The 26,600-nt window shown below is 50.0% G+C and overlaps 9 protein-coding genes and 1 non-coding gene across 10 annotated transcripts; 5 read left to right on the top strand and 5 right to left on the bottom strand.

Moving 5' to 3' along the window:
- Positions 1 to 518: 518 nt before the first annotated feature.
- SCP_1203290 (Dehydrogenase azaJ) lies at positions 519 to 2,012 on the top strand (the record flags this gene model as incomplete). Its single annotated transcript, XM_027763212.1, has 7 exons — positions 519 to 545; positions 609 to 823; positions 890 to 968; positions 1,028 to 1,223; positions 1,283 to 1,680; positions 1,733 to 1,807; positions 1,938 to 2,012. The coding sequence occupies 7 exons, from the start codon at positions 519 to 521 to the stop codon at positions 2,010 to 2,012; spliced, it is 1,065 nt and encodes a 354-aa protein (XP_027619013.1).
- Positions 2,013 to 3,756: 1,744 nt separating this feature from the next.
- On the bottom strand, positions 3,757 to 4,227 carry SCP_1203300 (hypothetical protein; the record flags this gene model as incomplete). The annotated part of the gene is made up of 1 exon (XM_027763213.1): positions 3,757 to 4,227. The coding sequence occupies one exon, from the start codon at positions 4,225 to 4,227 to the stop codon at positions 3,757 to 3,759; it is 471 nt and encodes a 156-aa protein (XP_027619014.1).
- Positions 4,228 to 5,612: 1,385 nt separating this feature from the next.
- Positions 5,613 to 6,674, top strand: SCP_1203310 (hypothetical protein; the record flags this gene model as incomplete). Its single annotated transcript, XM_027763214.1, has 3 exons — positions 5,613 to 5,888; positions 5,938 to 6,215; positions 6,275 to 6,674. 3 exons carry the CDS (start codon positions 5,613 to 5,615, stop codon positions 6,672 to 6,674), a joined length of 954 nt encoding a protein of 317 aa, XP_027619015.1.
- Positions 6,675 to 8,304: 1,630 nt separating this feature from the next.
- On the top strand, positions 8,305 to 10,120 carry SCP_1203320 (Deshydrogenase mokE; the record flags this gene model as incomplete). The annotated part of the gene is made up of 7 exons (XM_027763215.1): positions 8,305 to 8,495; positions 8,555 to 8,603; positions 8,855 to 9,096; positions 9,160 to 9,238; positions 9,293 to 9,488; positions 9,543 to 9,940; positions 9,998 to 10,120. The coding sequence occupies 7 exons, from the start codon at positions 8,305 to 8,307 to the stop codon at positions 10,118 to 10,120; spliced, it is 1,278 nt and encodes a 425-aa protein (XP_027619016.1).
- Positions 10,121 to 10,963: 843 nt separating this feature from the next.
- Positions 10,964 to 12,173, bottom strand: SCP_1203330 (hypothetical protein; the record flags this gene model as incomplete). The annotated part of the gene is made up of 3 exons (XM_027763216.1): positions 10,964 to 11,349; positions 11,400 to 11,511; positions 11,571 to 12,173. 3 exons carry the CDS (start codon positions 12,171 to 12,173, stop codon positions 10,964 to 10,966), a joined length of 1,101 nt encoding a protein of 366 aa, XP_027619017.1.
- Positions 12,174 to 14,305: 2,132 nt separating this feature from the next.
- On the top strand, positions 14,306 to 15,604 carry SCP_1203340 (hypothetical protein; the record flags this gene model as incomplete). Its single annotated transcript, XM_027763217.1, has 3 exons — positions 14,306 to 15,313; positions 15,376 to 15,488; positions 15,544 to 15,604. 3 exons carry the CDS (start codon positions 14,306 to 14,308, stop codon positions 15,602 to 15,604), a joined length of 1,182 nt encoding a protein of 393 aa, XP_027619018.1.
- Positions 15,605 to 16,752: 1,148 nt separating this feature from the next.
- Positions 16,753 to 18,191, bottom strand: SCP_1203350 (alpha/beta-hydrolase; the record flags this gene model as incomplete). Its single annotated transcript, XM_027763218.1, has 7 exons — positions 16,753 to 16,979; positions 17,031 to 17,133; positions 17,192 to 17,326; positions 17,396 to 17,438; positions 17,504 to 17,668; positions 17,731 to 18,079; positions 18,131 to 18,191. 7 exons carry the CDS (start codon positions 18,189 to 18,191, stop codon positions 16,753 to 16,755), a joined length of 1,083 nt encoding a protein of 360 aa, XP_027619019.1.
- A 914-nt stretch (positions 18,192 to 19,105) lies between these two features.
- Positions 19,106 to 20,616, bottom strand: SCP_1203360 (hypothetical protein; the record flags this gene model as incomplete). The annotated part of the gene is made up of 5 exons (XM_027763219.1): positions 19,106 to 19,318; positions 19,373 to 19,621; positions 19,674 to 20,292; positions 20,348 to 20,424; positions 20,485 to 20,616. 5 exons carry the CDS (start codon positions 20,614 to 20,616, stop codon positions 19,106 to 19,108), a joined length of 1,290 nt encoding a protein of 429 aa, XP_027619020.1.
- Positions 20,617 to 21,718: 1,102 nt separating this feature from the next.
- On the top strand, positions 21,719 to 25,676 carry SCP_1203370 (hypothetical protein; the record flags this gene model as incomplete). Its single annotated transcript, XM_027763220.1, has 12 exons — positions 21,719 to 21,936; positions 21,984 to 22,242; positions 22,292 to 22,979; positions 23,036 to 23,414; positions 23,463 to 24,336; positions 24,390 to 24,488; positions 24,545 to 24,575; positions 24,625 to 24,762; positions 24,816 to 24,840; positions 24,896 to 25,202; positions 25,261 to 25,450; positions 25,504 to 25,676. 12 exons carry the CDS (start codon positions 21,719 to 21,721, stop codon positions 25,674 to 25,676), a joined length of 3,381 nt encoding a protein of 1,126 aa, XP_027619021.1.
- Positions 25,677 to 26,026: 350 nt separating this feature from the next.
- SCP_r1203380 lies at positions 26,027 to 26,137 on the bottom strand (the record flags this gene model as incomplete). The annotated part of the gene is made up of 1 exon (XR_003546590.1): positions 26,027 to 26,137. It is a non-coding gene; the product is annotated as a 5S ribosomal RNA (ribosomal RNA).
- Positions 26,138 to 26,600: the final 463 nt, after the last annotated feature.

Genomic DNA, 26,600 nt, shown 5'->3' on the forward strand with positions numbered 1-26,600 from the left:
CCAGTGAGTAATCTCACCCGTAAGTGGTTAGTGGTCGGTGCGATCTCTTGCGACCCATTCGATGCAGCAAGGAGCAATGCCTGCCTTGAACAAGGGCATGACTCTCGTATGTACCTGGACGCGAGTGCAAGTAGTGTGTCAGGAATATTCGTCACACGCGTACGGTAAGTACCGTACTTCGTTCCTATAAGACAGACGCTGACCGCGTCACGCTTGCTTCGAATTTGGGCACAAGGTGCCATTGAATCTCAAATTATAAACGTCCCCGCGTTTCTGCCGCTCCAGAAAACGCAAAAGTGACCTGGGTTTCTTTTCATCGTTCCGCTTGTGTGCCCTCATTACCTTGGTTTGTGCCATGTATTCCAAACGCAGAGACGCGTGGTGCGTTTAGTTGAACCTCGCATGAATTTGTGGCACGTCTAATCTCATGGGTGCTAAGCTCTCGTTATCTCAGCTTGGCGAACTTCTCAGAGGTGCATCAGAGGGCAGAACCTTGATTGCGGAGTACCCACCAGCAAATGGGTCAATTATCCAAGCTTGGGAGCGTCCATTGACTACCATCGACTATGCCTGCCTAGCAGAAAACACTCATCGTCCCCTACAAACAGGGTCCGTTTGTCATCCGAGCCGTCGACATACCGACCGCCGGCTTTGGCGAGTTGCTTGTGAAAGTCGAATCTTCCGCCTTAAACCCCGTAGATTGGAAGATCCAAACGCGCGGCATCTTTATCACAGAGTATCCTGCTGTCCTAGGCCTGGATGCTGCTGGTATTGTGGTAGGGTTCGGCAGGGGAGTATCTGGATTCGCTATCGGTGACAGAGTGTGAGTGTTGTTGCACATTCTGAGGTAGGAATCCCATGTTGATGAGGATCATTTGCGTTTCGTCAGGTTTACCGAGGGCGCATTCGATAACGCTCATGCCACCTTCCAGCAATATATTCTTGCTGACGCTGACATCACAGCCAAGGTATGTACCCAATGTACCATGTGTCCCCCTTCGCGCCCTGGGTGACGTACGTACGCAAGATTCCGTACAAGCTTTCTTTTGATGACGCTGCAGCACTCCCAGTGAGCGTGGTGACAGCAGCGCTTGGTCTATTCAATCGAGATGATCCCGCCAGCAGCGCGGCTCTATTCCCGCCGTGGGAAAGGGGTGGACGAGGGAAGTATGCAGGAAAGCCGATGATGATCTTCGGTGGTACTACTTCAGTGGGTCAAATCGGTACGCGGCAGATGATCATTTACTCGACACTCCGACCTGGCTGAAACTTCCGATGGCAGTGATTCAGTTGACCAAGCTCTCTGGCTTCTCTCCCATCATAGTCACTGCGTCTCTTCACAATGCCAAGCTCCTGAAATCCTATGGCGCGACGCACGTCCTCGACCGCAGGCTGTCTGCCTCAGAACTCCGATCTGCCGTTACCGACATAACGTCATTACCTGTCAAGACAGTATATGATGCGGTCGGTTTGCGCGATACACAGAACGCCGCGTATGATATCCTCGCACCCAGTGGAACCCTCGTAGTCGTCCTCGACGATGCAGTGGATCCTTCGAAGAAGACTCCGGAGAAGAAGATCGTGCGCGCGGAAGGAGACACTTACGCCGTTGAGAACCGCAGGACGAGCGCAAGCCTATTCGGGCAGCTGACGTCTTTGCTGGAACGGGGTTTGATCAAGGTAAGCAAGATATCGTCCGTCTGTGCCGGTGTTTGTACATACGTGGTTTTAGCCGAATCGTGTTGAGGTATTGCCTAGTGGGTTGGCGGGGATCCCTGAAGGGTTAGAGCGGCTCAGTAATAATGAGGTCAGTGGTCTGAAGCTCGTCGCACGCCCGCAGGAGACCCGGTAGTTCTGTATTGAGCTCATTAACGAAGCAAAGAGATCCCATTTGCATTGGCGACATGGAGACGTAGTCTGAATCTCGCAATTGGCAGCATCCACCGGACGCACTGTACACGGTCTTCTTCCACATCGACTTTCGTAATTGTTGCGACTATCCATGGACCTAGGGCAAGATAAAGCTATTCACCATTGGTAGCAGGACATTGCGTACTAGTGCGGCAGTGAAGTGGATACCGCAGATGACATTTATGGCAAGCAGGCCGAAGTCCAAATGTAACAGTGTTCGAACCCGAGAAACAGGTCCCGCGGGATGCACTGGCACCCATGACCATGAGTTCCCAATATACACCCTGAGATAAGACATCGCGAAGCTGACGCATGTGCCACAGGGCGCGATACAATTCATGGCAACGGAACTTCTTCATGACATAGAACTTAGGCAAGACAGAGATGAACAGGGCATTCGCCGCCTCGCCCAGTCGCGCATGCAAATATCGAATCATTCTGTTAGGTCCTGTGTTTTTGCGTAGCCTGGCATCTCCAAAGACCCAATCCTGCAACAGCCATGATAGGTTCGGTAACTGGTTCCATTCCTGCTTTGAGCAGAAAGACGCTGCATTTATACGTGTGTGTAGGACTGCCGGCGGACCATTTGAAGTTTTCGAAGTAGGCTCACGTTATCTCTCCCAGCCTCTCTGCTCATTGTTCCAGGATTTGCGGTCACATGTCTGTTCTTGCATCATCAATCGATATCGGCCCCTCACATATGAATACATTATGACACAGTTGGACAAGACTATCGACCAGCTAGTGTGGAGGAATGTACAGGGAGATGAATTATCTTCGAAGACAATGTGATCTCTGCAAAATTACATGGCTATTTCCAGACTTTTGCTGGTTGTCCTACTTGATTGTTTTCACCTGTCAATTTGACAATTGGACAGATTCAAGGCACACAATATGCTGTCAGGCATATAGTTGTCATTTATCGCAAATCTGTGTATACAGTCTAACCTGGTTGATAAGCTCAAGCACCCCCATACTGCGGCCGTAGATAAGGAGAACTCGGATCCAGGAGCTTTGATTCCAAGAATCGTCGATTTGCGTCCTCCTTGAGCTCTTCTATAGTTATACCTCTCGCAAGGTCTGCTTGAACCAGGCGGAAGTACTCCTGTACTGCATGCTTGACCTCATCATTCCACACCGGAGACAGCGGGCAATATCGCATCTGCGGACATTGTGGGAAAATTCTGCCTTACATTGTACATGTATGACCGGCTCTTGTTGCCTGTGGAAATTTTGCCTTACATCCTTTCGCAGCCAATCAGATCGCGAGAATAAGCCTGTTTACAAAAATGTACAACTGTCTGACATTCTACCACATATGTACAATGTTAGATGGGATATTTGCACAATATTAGATGTCCAGATATAGCTCGCCGTCTCCGGTGCCATGTGAACAAGCACTGCGGCATGAGTTCATCGACAACTTCCTGACAAGGCCAACCTTCACTTTTGCGGAAAATCATGCCCGCCAATTCGATCCAAATGCATCCTATATAGATGTCAGCAGATGGTCAAATACAAGATTCAATGACGAGATTGGCTTACCATTATCCCAAATCTTGAATTCCAAGCAAGTCCTCCACAATATGCTACAACCACTGTATGTGCAGTCCGGCCGTGGTCCTCCAGCGCACAAGTTATCCTTGAATTGGAAATCGCAAGTCGGCTCATGTGGCGCCGCATCGTGGAAATCGATGATCCTGAAGCTACCCTCACGCTCAACAACGTGTGTCTCAGAAAAGTCTCCATGGATTACTCCGGCGAAGTGTATTTTGATTAACTGGTACAGAATACTGGTGCTGAATACGAGTTAAACGGGGTGAAACACAGATTTCGTGACAATGATCACAATGCAACACACCTGTCTCGGAGCGAAAGTTCCTTGAAGTGAACTGCCACACTCTTCCCACAATCCTCAAGCAAAATGCATACTATTTCGAGGTCATCGGGGCCTATGCCATGAAAGAGACCGTAGAACTTGGGCACGACAATGCCTTGAAGAGGTTTCAACTGGTTGAGGTAGAACACCGCTTCTTGAATAAGGTCGGATTGTGTGTTCTTATGGGAGCACTTCAACACGACATTAGTGGAAGTACCATCGGCATCACGAATGACTGCGCGGTATATTGTGGCATAATCGCCATACTCGATATTGGCTTCTTCGTCCTCCGAGTCCACTTGGCCAGAATCAGAAAGGTCGTCATTGAAATCGCCCTTGACTTCGACAGATAACCTATCTGATGAACTATTGTTGTCATCTGAGAAGTGACAGGGTTTCAGTTCCATATCAAGAGGGAAGGTCACGGATAGTAGCATGATGTCAGAGAATGTCCGCACGTATGGGATGAGAGTGAGAAAGGGAACGGTTTACTGGCTGAAGCAACATACATACCTTTATACTTATCTGCCAGGCCCGGTACTAAGGACTCCTCATGGCGCACTCACGACTGTTGCACACACAGACGCCCACTGGCACAATCGATGATCAAGATCTCTCATCACCCCTATTTTAATTTTTTTGGCTATAGACTGCTTGGTGCGTATCTATGCAACAGTCTCTATTGTACTACATCATTCTTCATTTGTCCAGACTCCAGCATGAGCGAGTGTGCTCACCACATCTGGACTCATTATTATGGCTTTGAATTAGCTCAGAAGTACGGCCCTGGGTGACAGTACTGACCGGAATTCTACGTCAAGAGGACTGCACCACAGTTGGGACCTTTCCGCTGCAGAGAATACCGAGGGCCTTTAATAAAGTTGTCCTTTCTGGTCGTGAGACACACCACACCGTACGTGACATACTTCAACATCGTACAATCTCGCTATTCTGTGGCATGGCCCATAACGAACCAATTGTTTCATAGATACACGTGCAGGTGACTGTGCGGTGCGTGTCTGTAAATATCACTCACTGCTGCGAAAGCCTGAGTGCCAGATCGCGACGTGCTTCCGAGTCTGTGGTATTGCAGGACGCCCGTCACTTCAGTGTACAACAAGATATGCTGCACCTGCACAGCATGCTGGGGGAAATGCCGGAGCCGTGACCATTGGTATGTGGCACAGGCGTCTTTTTTCTGCTATAAATGATGATCTATCCGTCATACTTTCACCTTCACCTTCACACCCCTCTACTCCCTTATACTCCGAAGATGACACAATTTCTTAGTACCACAACCATGCCTCCAAAATCCACACAGTCATCTACACAGTTGGCAAGATCGACACAGGTGCCACGAACTACAGCATCTTCGAAGACTCAGTCGCCTTATAGCATTGTGCCACCATTTTGGGACACACCATTGTGGAGAAATGTTCTTAAAGCAGGTTCATGTATGCTGTACGATCTTCTGCAGCAATTGCCACATCTCACGGATTGCCCACCGATGAGAGGCAAGAAGACCGCAGCGAGCACAAGAGCCCCTACAGCCACGGATATCTTACTGCCAAAGCGTCAACAATTGACGCAGGTTGTCTTCCAGCCGAAGCTTTCCAGCAATTTGTTCGACTCTGCCTGCAATTTGGCGAGACGCATCTCAATCGACCCCGAGAAAGCCGCTGATATGGCGTGGCTCGGTCATATTTTGCCTCCTTGTACATCCTCGCTTCTTCCCCCGGTGATTAACAGCAAGTAAGACGTCCATGACTGGTTTTTGGCTGTTCTGGCATGACCCACCCTGGCTACTATCCGGAGGGCCTCTATGGCATCGACTGACACTTATGTTGCCTCGTCGCCAGGGAGGAAGAACAAGCCTATTCCTGACGGTCTCCTCGTGCGCATTCAAGGTCCATCAAGGAAGAAGATAACAGTCTTGACTTTCGAATACAAGTCGCCCAACGCTATGCCTGAGGATATGTTTGTTGATTTTCAAGATATCGGTATTCGTTCTTCCGGCAGCAATTATGCACCTGCTCTCCGATTCTGGTGGCCTACTGCTGCTAGCACGAACGACAAGGCCACAAAGATCCTCACTCAGGTACGTGTTTCCAAGTCTGTGGGTTCCGTCGTTTTAATTCTGTTATCAGGTTTGGTGCCAACTCGTGAAACACAACGTCCATTATGTTATACTCTCTTCCTATCAAGCGACTATATTCTTCTACCGTGACCCTGATTTTCCTGGAAGACTTCATTTCTCACCTACATACAAGGTGAAATCGCCCCAATCACTCATCCTGAGTTTCGCATGGATGGCTTCTGCACTCGGCTTGCTCTCAGATGCTAACGTTGGACTGATTGCTGTTGATGATACATTCACTAATGAACTCGAAAGGCCCTACCTCCATGCCTCAGGAATCGATGCCAGGTTTGTAAATTGACCTTCAGATGATTTTAATTGTTTCTCACAATTTCTGGGACCGATAGAGCTTTCGAGAAGAGCCTTAAGAGACTCGATGATCCTATGACGGAAGAAAGCGGAACTGAGTCTGAACACATCAGCAGTAGCTCGGATGCTGAAGATGAATCACACGAAGACGATGTCCAGGTGGTTATAGGACTCAGGAACTTATTTATCGGACAAGGGCCTCACAAGACGGCCGGCGAGACTTCGAATGAAGAAATACTGAAGACACCTCGTCGTCCTGTTGCACTCGAAGAAGCGGAGTGTGACACACCCACTGCTGGACTGGCCGCAAAAAAACTCACTCAGTCGAAGACAAGGAAACAGACAACTAGAACAACAAAGCCGCATACTATGAAGACGCGCGGCCAACGTAGCCGTAGCACATCTGGATCTTGGAGTCAAGGGGAAGAGGGGGCATAGGAGGTGTTGTGGTACGTGCACGCTTCTCGTACCTAGTTGTGAAATCCATGTATCACGGAAATCAACCGTAACGAACTTGAACGTTTGAACATGAACGTACAACTGACTGCACGATCTGAGTCGACGACATGTACAGACAGCGAGTTGATCAAGCGGCACTCAATTGTATGACAGTAGATTTTTCCAGCATACTGAATTTCCACCAGCTGGAAGTCACGGAGACTGAGACCATAAAAACCGCTCAAGCTGTGTCAGAATAGAAGATAGAACTGCTCCTCTGTCGAGAAATTAATGATATCCTGCGTGCGCAGTGCCAAGCGCTGGCCTTCTCTGCGCGGAGGGCGCTAAACGCCCAGACGCTTCGTCCACTAGGAGGCTACGTCGACCGGTCGTCGGAGCAATATGAACTCTGTCTTTAAACCAAGTCCACAACGGCAACGTGTCTGAGTGTATGCAATTTTCTTGTAGAGCTTTCTCTCGTGGTGGTGGACCTCTCGGTGCTTTGCACGTCCCACCAATCTGACTCTGACGTTTCATCTGGCGTCCATTACCCTCTTGTTCTGCCGAGTCTTAGCAAAGTCTTATTCTGCATCTACCACTGGAAGCGTGCCCATCGTGATCTCAAGTAGGCTCTCGCGGAATTTACATCATGGGATACTGGACATTTGTTGAAATCGACGGCTGTCTCACCTGCAATACTCTACGGCAATCGGACCCGGGTCTCTGGCGATACTCACCTGCAAAAAATGTGATTCTCTCCCTGGGAATTCCTTAGATGCGCACTGCTTTCCAATCCGCCAGCAAATTCAACAACACTAATTGATCTGCCTGTGGAAGTTATCTACTAGATCTTATGCGCGACGCGGATGCAAATCGCGCCACCTCTTTATCTGAAGAAGATTTGGACGTACGTCTAAGAATGGAGTGGACTTGATATTGGCCCTGGGCACACCAACTGGCTATTCGCTTTCCAGTACGTCCCCGTGTTCCACAATGTGGATGCAATGGGCATGGATCTGTGATGGAGATATGTAGATGACAAACGCTAGATATCCGTGGTGGCGTGTGCGTGTCATGACGAATATTGTGGGTGAGTTAACAGAACAGAACTGGATATTTGATTCCGACAGCCCACGATTGGCACAACTGTTATGTCGCACATGCTACCGCATCTAGTATCTTGTTGTTCTGTCATCTTCTGCCATTCGCTGCGTTCCTTCAGGCTGCTCGCTGATTTTCAACAGGAATGTCATTCTATTATTGAGACATTCAAGGTTGCCAGGCCCTAAGTTGCGCACGGGTTGTTGCCTATGTGACCGTCGTCTTGCGCCACACATGGTGCATTTGAAGAAATTTCCTGACATACAGGTTAGCCTCCTTTTCTACCTTTTTGTGTGACCTTATGTGTGAGCTTGAACAAACGAGCCACAGAGCGCGACCTAACTGTGTTCTTGTCGAGTATCAATATCGAGGCTTTGCGATCCCAAGCGAGTGCATTGCGGTACAGAATTCCGTTCAATGTCAGCTTTGTCCTATGATGCGGGAAATCGCCGGCAAATTATGGGTGGTATGAGCTACCTGTCAGAATTTTTTCCGATGATGAAGTTGAATCGTTTCATCGGATCCGTCAATGGAGCACATCTTCTCTGCCTCCGCAGATATAGAACTGCCTTCTTCTCGGCGAAGCTGCTGGCCTGCGATTCTTCGCTATAACCCGTTCTTACCCCCCCAAATGTACAACGTCAGTCCAGACACCCCGGCTAATCCTGTCGATGTTTGCTATATCTCCACGGAGAAATTGCCCTGGAAGGCGCTGAATTGGTACACGCTAGACGATGTGGGGAAGTGCATGGTCTCCTCCGAGTCTGTTGTACTGCCAGTTCCTCCACTTTGCAGTTCGGAAAGATGAGCCTACCCCTGCGTATGCCGGTCTGTCCAATAGGCTCGTCTCCGAGTTTTCGGACAACCTCTGCGCGCGACGCGTCGTGGATGCCAGATCTATGCACGCGTTTCTGAGATCAACTTTTCGGAAAATCCCGAATTCGTGTACTGCGGTGCCGACAAGACTCGACATGCATTCGCCGAGGCCAGGTGAATCCTTAAATACGCCCGCGATGAGTCTCAGTAAGTGCCCCCGCTGAACCTGCATCAACCACCAGCCTACCATGCCTTCCGAGCAGAAAGCCCTTCTTCTCCAGTCCAAGCAAGGCTCCCTCGCGGTTGGTACAATTGACGTACCGAAAGCCGGCCCCGGCGAGCTGCTCGTCAAGACAGAGTCGACTGCATTGAATCCTGCCGACTGGAAGGTCCAGAGCTATGGCATTTTCGTCACTGACTATCCTGCAGTCCTGGGAGGAGATGCAGCTGGTATCGTAGAGGAAGTTGGAGAGGGCGTGAGTGGGTTTGCCGTCGGTGACCGTGTGTGAGTTCTCTATGCAAGAGCGTTGTTTGCGTGTCAACGAGAATCGCCGACCGGTTCTCCCAGACTGACTGAAGGCAACATCGATAACGCACACGCCACTTTCCAGCAGTACTTCATCGCTGTCGCCGACATAACGGCGAAGGTGTGTAGCTCGGTGTACTATGCATTGACGCTTGTCTGAGCGTCCATTCCGAAGATCCCGAACAACATCTCATTCGATCACGCTGCTTCGCTCCCCGCATGCGTCGTAACCGCTGTGCTGGGCTTGTTCAACCAAGATGATCCGGCCAAAAGTGCGGCTTTGACGCCTTTCTGGGAAGAGAGTGGGAAGGGGAAATATGTCGGAAAGCCCATTGTAGTCTTCGGTGGTGCTACTTCCGTGGGTCAATACGGTGCGCACTATCTTAACAGCTTATATATCAGCGTGAATTAACCCTCGAGAAAAGTGATCCAGGTTGCGAAGCTCGCAGGCTTCTCGCCCATCATCGGCACAGCATCTCTGCATAATACCGACCTCTTGAAGTTTTTCGGCGCGACGCACGTCCTAGACCGCAAGCTTTCGGCCTCTGAGCTCGTCGCCGCCGTCGGCAAGATTACGTCCGCTCCCGTGGAGTTGGTCTACGACACAGTGAGCGAGAGTGACACGCAGAACGCTGCATACGATGTGGTCGCCCCAGGTGGTACCCTTGTGATCGTCCTACAAGAGGCGATAGACTCTGCGAAGAAGGTCGCAGAGAAGAAGGTCGTGCATGTGTATGGAAGCGGACATGCTGCCCAGAACCGCAAGACAGCGGCCAGCTTCTTCAGTAGGTTCACGGCTCTGCTGGAACAGGGTGCAATTAAGGCACGTGAATTTGCCTTCTCTTCAATCGCGTTACTGATGTGGCTATCTGGTGGTCAGCCGAACCGCGTTGAAGTTTTGCCCAACGGATTGGCAGGTATAGTCGACGGGTTGGAGAGGCTCAAGAATAACCAGGTTAGCGGCCTGAAGCTTGTCGCGCACCCTCAGGAGGGAACCGCATAGCCGTGTGTTAAAGGAGAGGTCAAGCAAAGATAGTAACGCAGTTCCAGAGTTTTGTTATATGAATAATGTGAATATTGTTTGATTTGATGAGGCTTAAGGTCGGTATGAACCTCAGGAGTGCGGAACAATTGCTTGAAGTCCGAACGTACACAGGCGACCCGAGTGCATAACATTTCAATGTCCATGGACGTCGATTTCAAGGTGAATATGGCGAACTGCGGAGCGGGGCTTTAGCCTGAACATCTACGAAGTATTGTGGAGACCATGTCAGTCCATCCACTGGTGTAGGACCTTGACAGTGCCGTCAAAACTATGTAATTGGAGGCACATCTACAAAATTCGAAATCACCGCACGATTGTCCAAGACCTCAATTGGTCAAGTAGATCTAGCCTTAGCTTGAACGTATCGATGCGGCTCACGATGGGATGCGCAATCATACCTCAGCGCTGAACATGGGATATCGATCTAGGTTGAACTTCGGGGATGCCACGATTGAAGAATGCACGTCGGTAAGCGCCGCTGCACTGCCTCCATTTCAATCTTGAGACAATGATCCAGAGATCTTGTCCGGCTTTTGGATCTGAGTGGTAAGTTCATACTAGGAGGCAGTGCGATAATGTGTGAACGTGAGTAGTATTCTTTGAGTCCTACATCACAGATACGGTAACATGGACTACGTACGTGTACATGTTCAAATGTCCAATTTCTCCGCGGTGAACATGAATGTAATGGCCACTAGTGGTATCTCTCTGAACATCAAGAGGAAGTTGAACGTCACGGTCGATCGTGCATAGTAACACCTCCAACTGTCCACTCACCCGCCTTATCGCGCACTTCCCACCTCACCTAGTCAATTCTACTTTCGCAATCCCTCGCAGCCTCAATTTGGGTAATTGAGAGACCAAGTCATCCTCCCAATCTCCCTCAGGGAGCTCGGTATCGCCCGAGGATGAGAACTGGAAGACTACTTCCTTGAGCTGAGAGAATTGCGGTCCGACCAAGATGTCCTCCATCCCTGCACCCTGTATCCGGAGTAGTACATCTTTCGCACCGTCTAGCGGCGTAGCACTATACCCGTAGTGGAACGAAAACGTCAACGCGCGCACTAGTTGGCTGCATATATACCGAGACAGTAGCTCCTTTATCCAGCCAAAATCTGTACGATCGAGACGAACAGGAATTTGAAGCGACCGAAGGCCCGTCAAATCCACCATACTCGAGCCTTGTTCTGGCGAAGTCTCATCAGTATACCTTGGGCGCGGTATAAAAAATACTGACCTGAAACAAACGATTCCATCCATTGATTGTCTGCTCCAAAAGTGAGATGTTGAAGGGACGAGCCAACAGCATGCATTAACTGAGCTAGTCCACTAAGCTCTACGTCGTCGACCTAAAAAAAAGAGTGGGGATAGGATATGCAGGTAGAGATAACTACTGCGTATGACATACGGTGAGATCGTTCAATCGCAGGCGGGACCTATAGCCACCCAGCGCAAATGGGTTTGAGCCGTGTCCTAGCCAAGATACGTTCCAGCATTCGACAGCAAGGAGGTTCGGAAAGTTAGAGACTAAACGGGCGAAGTCCGAGAACGACCGAAATTCGACGTGAAAGAGCTGCAGATCGGTAATGGAAGCAAACTCGTGGATAGCTATGAAGTAGATTCGATGGAAGGGAGCCACAGACGGCGTGGCATAGGGCGATTCGAGAGTAAGTGACCTCAGTCTTGGGAGCTTCCGAGCAAAAACAATAGGGAAGATGGTCATTAATCTGAAGGGTTTGTTATCGTCCGGATGTTTTATGATCAGCTCCTGAACAAACGTCGCAAGGCGCGGGGACTGGTCGATCAACTTTGAAAACGCGTGTAACTGCTCTCTCGTGTTTAATTCGACCGTGTGGAACAAGTTGTACTGGCTCCTGGCTAGCCAGGCTCGGCATGTGAGAGCGCAGGAACGAAGCGTGGTGTAATTGCGTTCGTCCGACGACTCTTCCCGCGAGAGGTCAATGATATAGTCATAGACCTCTAGCGGCAATCTGGATCTCCCCCATAACATTTCCTCAATACTGTGAGAGGTTCCTAGACTGCATGCGTGGCCACAGCTGCAGGCAAAATCCTAGCTCACAGAGAGGACGATGTGCTGGTCGAACCAAATTCATGAGTGATACGATGGTTGAATGAGGCCGAGCGCACCGATTATGCGAGGGAGGATAGAACAAAGAATGGGATCTGCAGAAAGCTAGCCAGTGGAAGGAGTGAATTTAAAGTACATCCAGTAAGCATCGCTTTTTGATCGCTTTTGCATTAGTATCCTGCGAACCTGTTTGTCTTTAAATCTACCACTTGCAGTGCACAGGTTGAACGATCGCGAGAGGATGAATCTATGGCACACGTAAGCTCCAGCAGGCACATGCTACTCACGCACGCGAGCTTCATTTGTATCATTCAGTATGCCATCATTACTCCTTGCAGCCGAGCCGAATCAACCGCGATGCTCAGTTATCAAGCATGAGCTATCTCTGGATTAATTAGCAAACCGACGCGGACCTTACTCGTCTCAGAAGTGCACGCATATTGCTGGCTGTGTTGATATCCCGACCTGTGTAGAAATCCTAGGTGGATGATCGAGTCATTGAGACGTTTTGCGGCTGTCCTTCGGGCATTCCGAAACCTGTCCAACTTTAGAAGTGGTTGCCATGGGCGCTTATTTGGGCGTTTCTCTGGAGTCTGCCTGGTCAGACTTTCGCATACCTTTAGGGAAGCGCCTTCGCCTTCGGTGTAGGAAGATCAGAAACCCATGTCAAGGCTGGATATTATGTCTGTATGTCTATCCGTCACTCATACTTTTTGCCGAGGACACTTACAGTAGTACTCAGAGTGTCCTCCATCACTTCATCGGCGCCAAATGCAACGCCGGTGCCAGCGTCGTGGACCGCTCCGCCATCGTGGTAAATTCATTAATTTACTAGTGTTGTGGGTGTGTTACTTTTAATTCACCGTGAGTTTCACCTCCGTGATTGATGCGACCACCGTCCACTTTTTTCGGTATCAATCGATAATCGTTGACGCAGTCGAAGCGACACATTTTCCGCTGTACAAGTACACCAACTGCACGTATTTTCCGATGCCTAGTGTGTGCTGCAGTTCCACGACGTCTGTCTCCGCGCCGCGGCGTCTTCCGATGCTAGCTCGCCAGAAAGAACACTAGTGGACCTTGGTGCTCTCATGAACGCGTCCTTGGCAAGCAAGCTGTTCAGGTTTGTGTGAACGTCCCTGCCCCGAGCTGCCAAGCTAGCACCGGCAGCAAGAGCCGGCTAACTGGTGCGTTCCATCCTGCTCCGTAGTTAGATATCTTCGGTCAATGACTCGCGTTAATGTGCAGATGCTGGGTGGGGAGGATGCACCGTATCGCTTGTCGCAGAAGACAAGATGGATGAATTCATCTCGCGGATAAAGGCAGTATAAGTACTGGCCTTGCAAGAGTCTCGAAGGTGGTGCGCTGCCTGGTATCAATTTGGCGACGAAGCCGAGCAGCGTGGCATTTCGTGAGTAAAATGGCTGTATTTTTTATCTCCGGTATTCCGTCTGTCCAGTGGATAATGTTGATCAGTGTCGGTTTCAGCGGTGTTGAAGCAGAGAATGTAAAATATGTGAAAAATCACGAAAGGTACAATATTTAACACTCACACGTTCACTGAATTCGAAGCAATCAGAACAGACCCCATATATGCGGACAAGTGGCACAGTTGTAGTTTTAGTTGTAAGGTGTACTAGACAAACCGATGCAGACCAGAACGTTCATCAGCAGTTTAGTGGATGTCAATTGCAATATTTGAACGGAATGCATGCAGATCATTCAGATTCTTGAACACAACAGAATTATTTAGGGAATCAAAGACCAATGCCTGAAGTTCCCCGGTCCTCGGACAATGAAAAATTCAATACGGATCCGGATGAACCAGGATTGAATTTCACGAAGCAATGCAGAATGCAGAGTACATATTTTATACATGAACATTTCAATCACCTGATGAACAAGATTATGCGCCCACCTCAAAAAATCGGGCAAGGTCTACAATATCGCGACTGGAAGTGAAAGTCGGATGTCGTACAAGGAAAGTTGACAGGCAGGGGGCCGCGGCTAGCCGGCACCTCAGCTGGCGAACTACCACACGACGCCTCGACAGCATGAAGTTGTTGTCCCTCAACGACGATGCTCTCTTCCTCGTCGCCTCTCTTCTCGATCCCCTCGATGCCCTCCGCCTGTCGGAAACCAGTCGGCATCTCTATCTCATCGCGCTCCCTCAGGCACTCTCAGCCATAACTCTCTTGACACACCGCCAACTCACCGCATTCTGCAAATACATGCTCAGAAGTCCGTCGACTCGCATGCATCTTTTGCGCGAGCTCTCTATTGTACCCCCAGACGGCCTCTTTTCTGATATGGCACCTCTCCTCGCCGATGTGCTCGAGCAGGTTCTCGGACTGCGGTCGATCATCATGCATCATGCAAACAGTTTCATCAAGGCAGCACCACGCATTGGCGATGCCCTCGCTGCCCTCGAGGGACTCGACGATCTCCGTCTACTTGGTGCCCGCGAGCTTGTGGTGGAGATGCTTCCCAGACTCCGCAGTAGGCCGCGTTTATTCCAGCTTGAGTGCTCGGGACAACCTCGCATTGCACTTCATCTCTCTCAACTTTCGGCTCTGCAGAATGCGGTGTTTATTGGATTGGTCAATGTTACGATCGACGACGATTTGTTCACGGAGCAGCCCGCGCCGTGGGAGGCATTGCAGCATCTTAGCCTCGACTATGTTAAGATCCCCGCGACTTTCTTCCTTAACTTCCCGAATCTCGAAAACGTAGCGCTGCGGTTGGATGAGATAGTGGGGCCAGTACCAGATGCGCCGATTCCCTCACCGTCGGTGCGCTCTGTCCGCGGCACGATGCTCAACGCGTCATGGATATGCGATCAGACATCTGAAGAAGATATCATACGAGCACTGCGAGCGCTGCAGTATGTCTCGCCCCTGACGCTCTCGCTGAAGAGTTTCGTAGACCCATCGCCTACGTTCTGGACACGTCTTGTCGCGCTATCTCCACAACTCAGGTATCTCGATATAGAGTTGGATGGTGTGAGCGTACCGGAAGAGGAAGGGCAGCTTCGAGTTGTCTTTAATACTACGTCGTGGCTGGTGAGCACCTCCATCTTGGTGATGCATAGGTTCTGTCGTGTTGACTCTTTGTCTTTGCTTAGCGTACAATCCCCCCTCTCCTCGCCAATCTGAATATCATTTGTCTCCGTATCTCCCTCGCGGATACGCGCGATGATCGTGACATGGAAATTCAGGACTTATTCTTGCAACATATGTGTGCCTCACTGCGCTACATCTCAGTCAAATCTATACCTCTCGGGCCCTGGCAGGACGACTGCGGGTATTCATGGTGGACCGTTGAGGAATCCGGGGACACAAGGCGGCTCGTGACAATGTCCAGTGAGGCTGGAGAGGCCATCCACGAAAGCTTGTGGACTCTATTCGCGGAGTAAATTCAATGTTCCACCACCGCAGGTGGTTCTCTTGGATGACGAACAGTTGTTTCAATCAGTGGTGTCTATTGCTGGCCTCATTTTCCTCACAATAGTCCGAGATATCGGCTGCTGGTTCTCTGAGTGCGTGCTCGCCTTCTGGGTTGACCAAATAATACTTCGCGATGTCTCCTCGTCCCTGCTGACGATATCTCTACCCGTCTTTGAGTCTCTGCAGTAGCGTTAACTTCACCCGTGGTATATAAGAATGAATTACAAGTTTAAAGCACTGGTTTATGACGTTCTTTCACCCCATGAATGCTTGTGTAGCTTCCCTGGTCAATTACACCGTGCGTTATCTCAGAATGGATAGATTTGAGTTAGTGTATACATAGTTTGGAGCTGAAGCAAATCAATGCGGACCAGCCCGTCTTACCGCTCCCGGCTTGTTCCCCGATATCCTAGTTGTCAATGCATGTCCCGCCACAGGCGGCACACACAGGCGAGTGCATTGCGGAAGAGCGTGGATGCGGATCGACACGTGGATACAAGTTTACAGTGGGAGACGGGTCGTCCTGGCAGAGCCACTCGGAATGTTCTTTGAATCTTTATGAGAAATAATAAATATGCTTGAATATTCCGATCACGATGTCCATGGGGAGGTTAGTGATCAAAAATGCTTTCTCTTCAGGGATTCCTGGTCAATATTCGTAACTAACGGGGCCACAATGGCATCGAATGGATCGTGTTCGTTAGTTTCGAAGTCAAGAAAGAAAGCCATAGAATGTATCACGCACCATCCTGCCGTCTTTCTACATGAACGTAAGCTTGTCCATGTTCCGTCGTACTTCGTACGAGCTCGGTGACTCTGGGGTAGTACCCATTCGGTTCGGTTATAGTCAAAATCCCGAATGCGCAGTTATTGCTCACTGATCTGTGTCTTATGCAGGTTCGACGTTCGGTGAGTGAGCAAGTCTCTGCGGACAATCGTGCATGAAATATCAGGTGTGAATACTCATCTTTCATTACACGGATGTTTTTCATTGTACACAGCCAACTGAAGATCTGAAAGCGCGCGAAAAGCTACTCGCGAAATCCTAGGACAACTCACATCCTTGCAGGCTGCACCTCCCTAATCCCATCGATCCACGCCAACAACTCGCGATTAAGCTCATCGGGCTGCGCCAGCTGTACCCAGTGGTCTGCATCGAAGCCCCTCCACGTCAGGTTGGGGCACAGCGCCTTCGCGAAGAGCTCCGGCACGCAGACGTAGTCCCGCATCGCAGCACCGAAGAACGTCGGCTGCTGCACAGTGTAGCGCTCCTGCGGAATTTCTATAGCACGGAGCGTCAGGAAAACGCAAGACGACGGCAAGCCGAATGTACGTTTGTTATCCTCGGCGCTGAGACCGGAAGTCATCACTTTGTACCAGTTGAGCGGGCCCGCGATGCCGAGGTCGCGGATGCTTTCCTTCATGTGCTTCTTGTCCTTTGTGTGCGCGATACTGGGTATCAAGACTGTGCGAATAGTAGGAAAAGGTGCTTACAGCCTCCGTGAGGTAAGATACGGGCGGAAGCGCTCGATCTGCGAGGACCCATGCTTTGAGCGCCCCGACTGGCGCCAAGTCCGTGCGCCAGTATGCAGGATCTGACGGGTAAACGATATTGATGAACGAGTCCCACTAGAAATCAGTGCCAACGGTCTTGAGAACTCCGAGTGCGATGTCTACGTGGAAGCGCAAAGCACCCACATGTTCCTCTATGATCTTATCTGCGCCTTCCTCGGAGAAGAACCTGTTCGACCGGTCGTCCGGCAGTCAATCATCAACAGTGCATTTGACCGGTGGAGGGAAACGTACAACCAGTACCCGAAAAGCTCATAGCCAAAGAGGCCTTTGAGATGGTCGAGGAAGTGGGTAAATGTCCCCGAGGTCGATGGCGGAGAGTAGCCAACCGAAAGAAATGCAAAACCGAGGAAGCGTTCGGGGTAGTAATTCGCGATACGGCAGGTGAGCCCGCTGCCCCTACAAAGGTGCATGCCTGGTGAGTGAGCTTTGACAGGAGAGACAGAGGCAACGAGATGTACCAGTCATGCCCAATCGCGACCGCCCTCCCGGGCGCGACGTTCTCCGCGTCAAGTATGTCAATCATATCCGCCGCCATCCCGCTGAACTTGTACTTCTCAACCTCTGTCGGCTTGTCCGTGCCACCGTATCCCAGCATGTCTGGTACGATCACCGTGAATCCGTGCGCACGGAAGAACGGGACTTGGTGGCGCCAGTCATAGGAGGTCGATGGAAAGCCGTGAATAAAGAGGAGGGCGGGCTTCGCGGAGTCGGTGCCGTGGACGACGAAGTAGTTGTACTTGAGACCGCGCTTGGTAGTGAGCGACCTGTACGCTGAGGGGTCCATTCTCGGATGGTGAGGATGGGTGGCTATGGCGCTGCCAGTTAAATACAGCTAATGGATCGCCAGGTACTCGATACCTCCGCCATTTGATATGGATAAGACGATCGCGATCACGCGCACTCGACGTTCATCGGGCATCCCAGAATGCCCGAGGTCGGAAATCGCATGGACTTCAGAATTCATACATCAACATCAGTGAAGATCCGATGGCAACCGTGGACTACGAACGAGATGAACATGCGTTCGGGCAGAAGAACTTGAACCCAGGGCACGATACACCAACTAGAATGCTTGATGAGAATGGCCCTCCAAAAAACTTAAATATCTCAATGAATATTGCTGCTGGAGATATAGACTTCTGGAATCAGGTCAGAGTAAATAAAAGAGAGACGTCTTGAAGTGGTCGTCCACTACGCGCTCAATGATTGGACCACACGGTGTGACCTGTGCACGTGATACGAATCTTTGACGCCAGTCACTTCTACGACTACCACAATCATCGACAACTCTGACACTCCTTCTCCTCTTTCTGCATGTCCTGGGTGCATCCAAGAATATGAATATGCATGTGTGGACTCCACTCTGTGGGTGTAAGCTCCAGTTCATCATAATGAGTATGATCTAGTAATGCCCATACTGCATGGAATATGCTTGTGTTCAGAGGGCCAGAACTGCAAACAGAATCAGAACCCAGAAAAGACAGAAAGAAACATACTTGAGTTATAGGGCACAAGGCTTTGCAATGTGCATTCATTCTTAGATCTGCATTTTCACTGGCTTATGGGTGTGACACTCACTGGTATAGCACACATCAAGATTGTGACAGATATGAACAGTAGTTAGAACACTTAAGAAATGCATAAAACATTCATGATTGGAGACAATACATCAAGATAACACATATGGTGAAGAGGTAAGTGTGATGACAGGACACAAATGTACATAAAGAGAATTGTAGAAAGCCTCCATAGGTATGTATATAAAAGAAACATTACTGAAGACTGACTTGACCACTACATAGACCTAAAATACATTGTCCTATGTTCACCTGCTTAGGTGATAGAGGCATTGGTATGCCAACTAAGCCAGCGACTATAAGCAGTGGAGCCCATGGCTTCAAGAATACGAATACGTAGGAACTTCCAGAAAGGCTCAAGCTTTAGAATACGTTCTGCCAGAGTGTCCTCCTCCATCCAGGATGCCTTAGGAAGTGGTGGCATGGGGAGAAAGTATCCTGTTGTAGCTGCTGACATAGATGCTGTACCCTATTATGTTCAGCTTCTTCAGTACCAACCTTACAATTAGTAGAGATTACTTACCAGATTGTTATCATCTTCTTCCTCCTCTTCCTCGAAAGGATCTAGAAGGTTTTGGTAAAGATTGTCTTTCTTCAAGTTGGGAGTTTCGCCATCCTCTACTTGTCTCTGCTTCTCTTCTTTAATGACACACCTACATTCATCCAACAACAGCAAGAGACGTTCACTTGAAGTTATCTGCCTAGAGTACTGTTCTGCTGTAAGTCTGTCACCTTCTTCAGTTTGTGTAAGAGGACGCTTATATGTTAAGTTCTATTGGTGATTAATAAGAGATAAGAAATTTAAGAGAGAAAACATCTCGTACTTGGCAATAAGCATGTGTCTTTCGTACCTCATAATCTTGGCTCATCAATTGATGCAACTCTTGCACCTCCTCGCCTATATTTCTGAAGACATATATGTCTGCATTGAGTGTGCCAAACCAAGCAACACCATCCACAGATACAGGTCCATATTCCTTTGAGGCATTACGAACATAGAAGTCGCTCGCCTGGTAGTGATGAGTGTGATATCCATTTGGCATAGAAGGTAAGCTCCAGGAGGGAAACTCCTTCAAATCAACAATAATTGCCCCCAAGAAGTCTGGCTTCTCTGTCAAGAGACATAGAACTTGAGAAGACACTGTATGCCATGACTGAGAAAATGCAACTTCAACAAGAATGAGCTCCCTCCGCTCTGAGATCCGTTCCATGCTGCCTCGAATAATGCGATGATGTGGGGTCTTGAGTTTCAACAGTATATCTGGCTCTGCCTTGCCTCCTTTGACAAGTATCTCAGAACCACCTTGGGGTTCTAACACTTGTCCATCACTGCTAGACAAGAGAGAATGGTCAAAGCAATGTGCAAACACTTGAGCAATGTCCTGATGAATATCAAGAGGAAATTTGATGTATAGCTCTTGAATCTCTCGGTCATACCAGACACTAGGGCCACATAGTTAAACAGTGGAAAAAAGGGCAAGAACAGAGAGGTATATACCGTGGGGGCCGTCCCATAGTGTCATTCAATTTCTCAACAAACATTTTATATGTGGTGAGGTCAACGTGAGTGAACGTCTGAAACCAGGTTCAATCTTCAGTTGGTATCCTAGCCCTGCCAGATAAATGCTAACTTACCTGGGCCAACGGGCGTTCATACAACGGCAACATAATATATTCTGTGAATATCCTTCTGACCAACACCTCCTTATCTGTTGACGGCACCTCCCTCAGTACCGCGGCATGGAGGATCTTGGCATCTGTTAACATCTTCGCCAATATTGCTTATGTTTGCAGGAGAAGGGGTGAAAGCGGCCTTATCTACATGCACAATATTAGATCTCAACAGGTTGTTATGATGCATTATGCACTAACCCTTTTAAACAGTCTGCAAGATTCTCCTGCTCGTCGTACTAGTAGGCCCCGCAGAGAGGCTCGCGCTACGGTGGTTAACTGAGCAGGGGTGAATGAACTCCGCACTGGCTGAAAACACATGATTTAGAAGTTAGAATGTACGATGTTCAGAGCAACTTGAATGTAAGACGTGTAGACTCACCACCAGAACGTTGCTGGAGGCCGTTGTAAGAGGCCACGTCACGGTTACTAGTAAGCGGAATTCCGCACCCTAGTAAAGTGTGATTCCCACAGTTTATGGTAGTTTAAGTCCCAATATTACGCTCTACAGTATAGTACAGGATTTTTTCACAAACCATGGCGTGCTTGCTCACCTCCTGCAGGCTGTCATGCGTACTTCGCAATTGCAAGCAGTGGTACAGAATGTACAAACATAAGTAAAGGGAGACGCGCGGAAGAACCCAGCGGAACCCGGTGAACTACAAGAGCTGCTATAGCATTGCACCCCCTGTCCCTCTACGCACCTAGTATGCATGGTCCTAGCTCCCGGAAAACAGAACGACTTGGATATATACGGTCAACTCTGGAGGCTGCGCAGTGCACAGTGCAAGGCTGTCCAGAAATTGATCACGTGGCGGTGATGAAGCTCTTGCATCACCGCACTGCCGGCGAAGCCCTGGCATATACTTACACGATCATTCACACTTTTCACTGTCACTCTCAATCCTTCAGAGCTTCACAACGTACGAAGATTTGCTTTCATTCTCTGGCGTGAAAATCTGGAGATTTGGAGAGTCCAGAAGGTCGCACATTGCAAGCTACTCCCATAACTCCTCGCAATCACGACCTTAGAATTCTCGTTGTGTCGGGTATATCTCTCATCCTCGAGGCTGTTGTTGTGAGCGGTCATTCTGGTTGGACGTGAGTTTTGTCTCGGCCTGTATCCGAACGTATCCCCGAGTCATGACCGAGCACAGCAGTATCCGCTGCCCACCGTCCTTTAACTCCTTCAACCACCATGGTCAAACCGCCGTCGATGCGCAACAAGAAGGCTATCAAGTTCGGTCGCGCAATCAGGTCTGCCGCCCGCTTTCCTGTACGGGTGTCGGGCGGTAGAGGCAGCGGCAGAAATACCTTCTCCCCCGCCCAAGGCGAAGTGCCCGTCGTATTGCTTCGCGTTCAGATTTTGGGCTGTACGAATCTCGTTGCAAAGGACAGGAATGGATATAGTGATCCGTAAGTGCCGTCTCGAATTGAGGCACTCATGTGCTCACACGACACAGATTCGTCGTCGTGTCGCTTCTGCGGGACAGACATCGAACCCCAGTCATCAAGCGCTCGCTGAACCCCGTCTATGCACCCAAGGATGCCACGTTCGATTTCCCCATCTATATGTCGCTCGCGGAGAAACTCGGCGTCATCGAATTGGTCGTGTGGGATAAAGACGTGATAAAGAAGGACTACCTTGGTGAGGCATGTATCCCGCTGGAAGACTGGTTCCGGGACGGAAACGCGTTTTCTTTTGACGATGCGAACAACAAGGTGCGTCGCACGTGTGGTCTCATGCCCCGTTCCTCATGCTCCCTTCTAGGCGATAACTGCGCCCATCGTATCGACACGCACCTCCACTCAGGCGTCGGGGACGATCCACCTTAAGCTGGGATTCGTACCTGCTGCTAAGAGTGCACCGTTGATGGATTACGATCAGTTGTACTCAGAGCTGAACAAGCGCTCGCGACCGAGCCTTGTCTCGGCGCCGCCTACGGCAGGGATTGGAACGGTGCGCTCGCAGGAGGGCGGGCCGGCATTTGAGGATGATGGGCTGACGTCCGACGAAGGCGAGTACAACAGCGAAGATGACGAGGAAGACTCACCGGAAAAGTTCATCACGACGCCGATTGCGCAGCCGATCCCTCGCACCGCTTCAATGCCGAGCACACCGACGACGGCGAAACCTCTTTTGTCTGCGCCCGCAATAGCATACAGCCTGAGTAAGCCACCGTCGCCGCTACCGTCGTCATTCAATATTCCTAAGATCTTCCCGCGGCGCGCGTCTGGTGCGCGGTCGCCATCGGTGGACTGGTCCATGACTGGCTCCTCATCACCCCGGGCGGTAACGCCGACGCCGACTGGAACTCCGACACCGACGCAGAAGACTAAGTTTCGGCGGTCGTGGATATCGAAGCGGAAGGATTTCAACTTCTCCGCGGCGAATGACATCCTTGGGATTGTTATGCTGGAGATCCAAAGCGCGAGGGACCTGCCACGCTTGAAGAATAGTAAGCCAGATATTACTTCTGTGTCGGTGTGTATTAACTGACAACCACGCGTGCAGTGACGCGTACCGGGTATGACATGGATCCGTTTGTAGTTGTATCGTTTGGCAAGAAGGTTTTCCGGACGCGCGTCATACGGCACTCGCTAAATCCGGCATGGGATGAGAAGCTGTTATTCCATGTTCGGCGGTACGAGTCGGCGTTCAAGGTGCAACTCACCGTACTCGACTGGGACAAACTTTCTTCCAACGATCATGTTGGCGACGCGAGCTTTGACGTGGCGGAACTGATCGCAAACGCGCCGCAGAAGGACGAGGCGACTGGTCTGTACCCCGCGAATGAAGATGGATTGTCGCCCATGAAGGAGTTCTGTCTGCCGCTCACGACAGCAAAGGAGGTACCATGGGAGTCGAAGCATGCGCCAGTGTTGATATTCCGGTGCGTCACTTACCCGCGCCTGACTGCCTGTGATGAACCTTCGCTCAGCGCCAAATATCAACCGTACGACGCGCTCCGGCAACGATTTTGGCGGCAGTATCTCAAGCAGTATGACACAGACGATATGGGCATGCTCTCACATGTCGAACTCACCTCTATGCTTGACTCGCTAGGATCCACGCTCTCGCATGAAACCGTCAATTCGTTCTTCACACGATTCGGAAAGAAACCGCATGAGGACGTCATCACAGTTAATCAGGCTATCCAGAGTCTGGAGACCGAGCTTTGTCGACCCCGCAGTGAGAAGAAACGGATTAACCCCGACGAGACTGGTATTGATACCAGTGCCCCCGTAACCCCTGCCATTCATTCAAACGCGGACAAACAATTACTGCTCAACCTCGACCTTCTAGACTTTTCGGGCCCGCCATTGGACTTATCTGCCTACATACGTGACTTGGAGCATGATCCTCTCCAGAAACCAAGCCCGCCTGCTTCCTATCCAACGGAACCGATGCAGCAGCCTCTTGCGGATGTCGCAGCATCGTCCAGCAGCAGTTCTGTGTCGGCGAACTTCAATCATCAAATATCCGGTTCCTATTCTGACCCAGAGGAGTCCTCTGGTTCTGCGTCTGGCGGCTCCAGCTCAAGTTCAAACACAACTTCACCGAGTTCAACATCCACGGATGACCTCTTCGAGCGCGTTATCAATATTAAGAATTGTCCACTGTGTCACCGGCCCCGATTGAACTCGAAAGCAGAGGTAGACATCGTCACTCATCTTGCGATATGTGCTAGCCAGGATTGGGCGGCTGTAGACAGGATCATGGTCGGAAACTTTGTCACTGCAAGCCAAGCGCAACGCAAGTGGTACACGAGGGTGATCTCGAAGGTGTCGAGCGGTAACTACAAGCTTGGCGCGGTAAGTTGTTCATGCTATGCGGTCCCGACTGTCCATCTCTTGACGCGGCACAGAATTCTGCAAATATCATTGTGCAGGACAGGTTGACTGGACAACTGGAAGAAGAGAAGATGCAAGTTTATGTTCGACTAGGCATCCGGCTATTGTACAAGGTCTGTGATGTCCTCTCCAGATTTGTATTGTACATGCGCGTTGATACGGCGCGCAGGGTTGGAAAAGTCGTATGGAGGGTGCGCGAGGTAAGTGAGGGCTTAGTCGCGCTAACAAAGGTTGACATGAGCGCTTTAGCTCGCCGTCTTCTGCGGTCGATGTCGATTAAACAGGGCATCAAATACGATTCTCTGGAGTCCGCTCTCTACATCCCTACCTTCATTGCTTTCCACCATCTGAATGTAGACGAAATCTTGGAACCTCTCAGTTCTTTTAGTATGTCCGGCTAATTTCGAATGTGATAGGAACTGACATGTTCGAATTGATAGAGAATTTCAATGAGTTCTTCTACAGGTTGGGATCATTCCATTCATACTTGTGATGCTGCATACTCACTACTAGTCCGCAGGAAGCTGAAGCCGACCGCTCGACCGACTGAATGCCCTGACGACCCTTATCGACTGGTCAGCAGTGCAGATTGTCGCTTGATGACATTTGAAACTGTACATGAGGCGACATCGTTGTGGATTAAAGGCCGTGACTTTACGGTTGCTCGCCTGCTAGGAGAGGCATATCGTTCCCAGGCCGACCGATATGTCCACGGTGCATTGTGTATCTTCCGTCTTGCCCCACAAGACTATCATCGTTTCCATTCTCCGGTCGACGGGATTATCGGGCCCATGACGTATGTTGCTGGAGAATATTACACGGTTAATGTGAGATACATCGGTATGACATATAATTATACCTGACTGATTATGATATCCCTGACAGCCTCAAGCCATCCGTACCGCCCTTGATGTTTATGGTGAGAATGCCCGCAAGATAGTGCCGGTTGATAGTCCACAATTTGGCCGTGTCATGATTGTCTGCGTTGGTGCCATGATGGTTGGAACCATCAAGACGACCGTCAAGGAGGGTGACCGGGTTGCCCGGGGTCAAGAGCTGGGCTATTTTGCATTTGGTGCGCCTACATCTCAGCGCATTCTGCCCCATGATGCTCATGACCGTATTAAGGTGGATCGACACTAGTTGTGCTATTCGAGAAAGGCGTGGTGGAATGGGACGAGGATCTCTTGGACAATGGCCGTGCCTGTTTGGAAACCCGAGTTCGTGTCGGGATGGGCATCGGACGCGGTCAGCGTGCACCTTCTCTCGGCTCAGATAACAACACCCGCGCTGCTCCATAAAACGGTTGGAACTTTTTTTGGACGCACTTACGGCTTGAAATATAATCTACAGATTGTTATCACGGTTTTCCCTCTCCTTATTTCCGCGCATCAGCTACATACCAGAAGTATTTATGATAGACCATGCATCAGACTCCCACTTAATTGTACAAAATGCATCTGTTATTTGCTGTCGGAAACCGTTCCCATTGACGGTCTGCTATAGTCTTTGTTGGTCTCCTACCAGTGCGTCTGATATATTGGCTGCGTGCGTATGGGCTGTAATACCAAGAGCACGTGGCACGCAACAGTTTCTTCTCAGGGACCAAAATATTTGTCCTCGTAAGGATTAGAGAAAAAAGGAATAAAACCACAGCACCCAGGATTCCCGCGTGGTCCCCCACCGTGGTACTAACTGGGCGGCACTCCGGTTAACTTCGCAGATCAGACGGGATGCGGTGCTTTCGAAGTCCTATGGCCGTGGATGAAATCTTTCCCGCGTATCTCTATAATACTATGGGTTACCACTCACTCGGCGGACCCTGTAAGTCGGCAGTTTTCCCATGTATAGGGAGGATTCGGGTCAAATGTTCGAAGCGGCGGGAATTTGCCCTGAGGATGCGCACCTACCCTGGATATTTCCCTTATATGGGGGCTTTTGCCGACAGGATTCGCCGAGTGAGTGGTAACCCATAGTAACTAGGTTTGCACGACTTCCAAGCAAAGGTTGAATATTGTGACCAACAGCAGCCATCGCTATATACGAATCCTTCCCGAAACGTACTAGCAATATTGAAGGCCTGGTAGCTGGAACGTTGAGTCTCGAGTCATCAGGAAAACCCCATTTTTACTTTAGCTCGTTGTGCTCCCTTTTTGCAGCAAAGATCATATCGATAGGCCCTTCCAAAAAAATCCGTTCACAGATCGGACTGCGAAATCAAACGC

This window comes from Sparassis crispa, assembly GCF_003851025.1.
Source record: "Sparassis crispa DNA, contig_000010F, whole genome shotgun sequence".
Classification (NCBI taxonomy): domain Eukaryota; kingdom Fungi; phylum Basidiomycota; class Agaricomycetes; order Polyporales; family Sparassidaceae; genus Sparassis; species Sparassis crispa.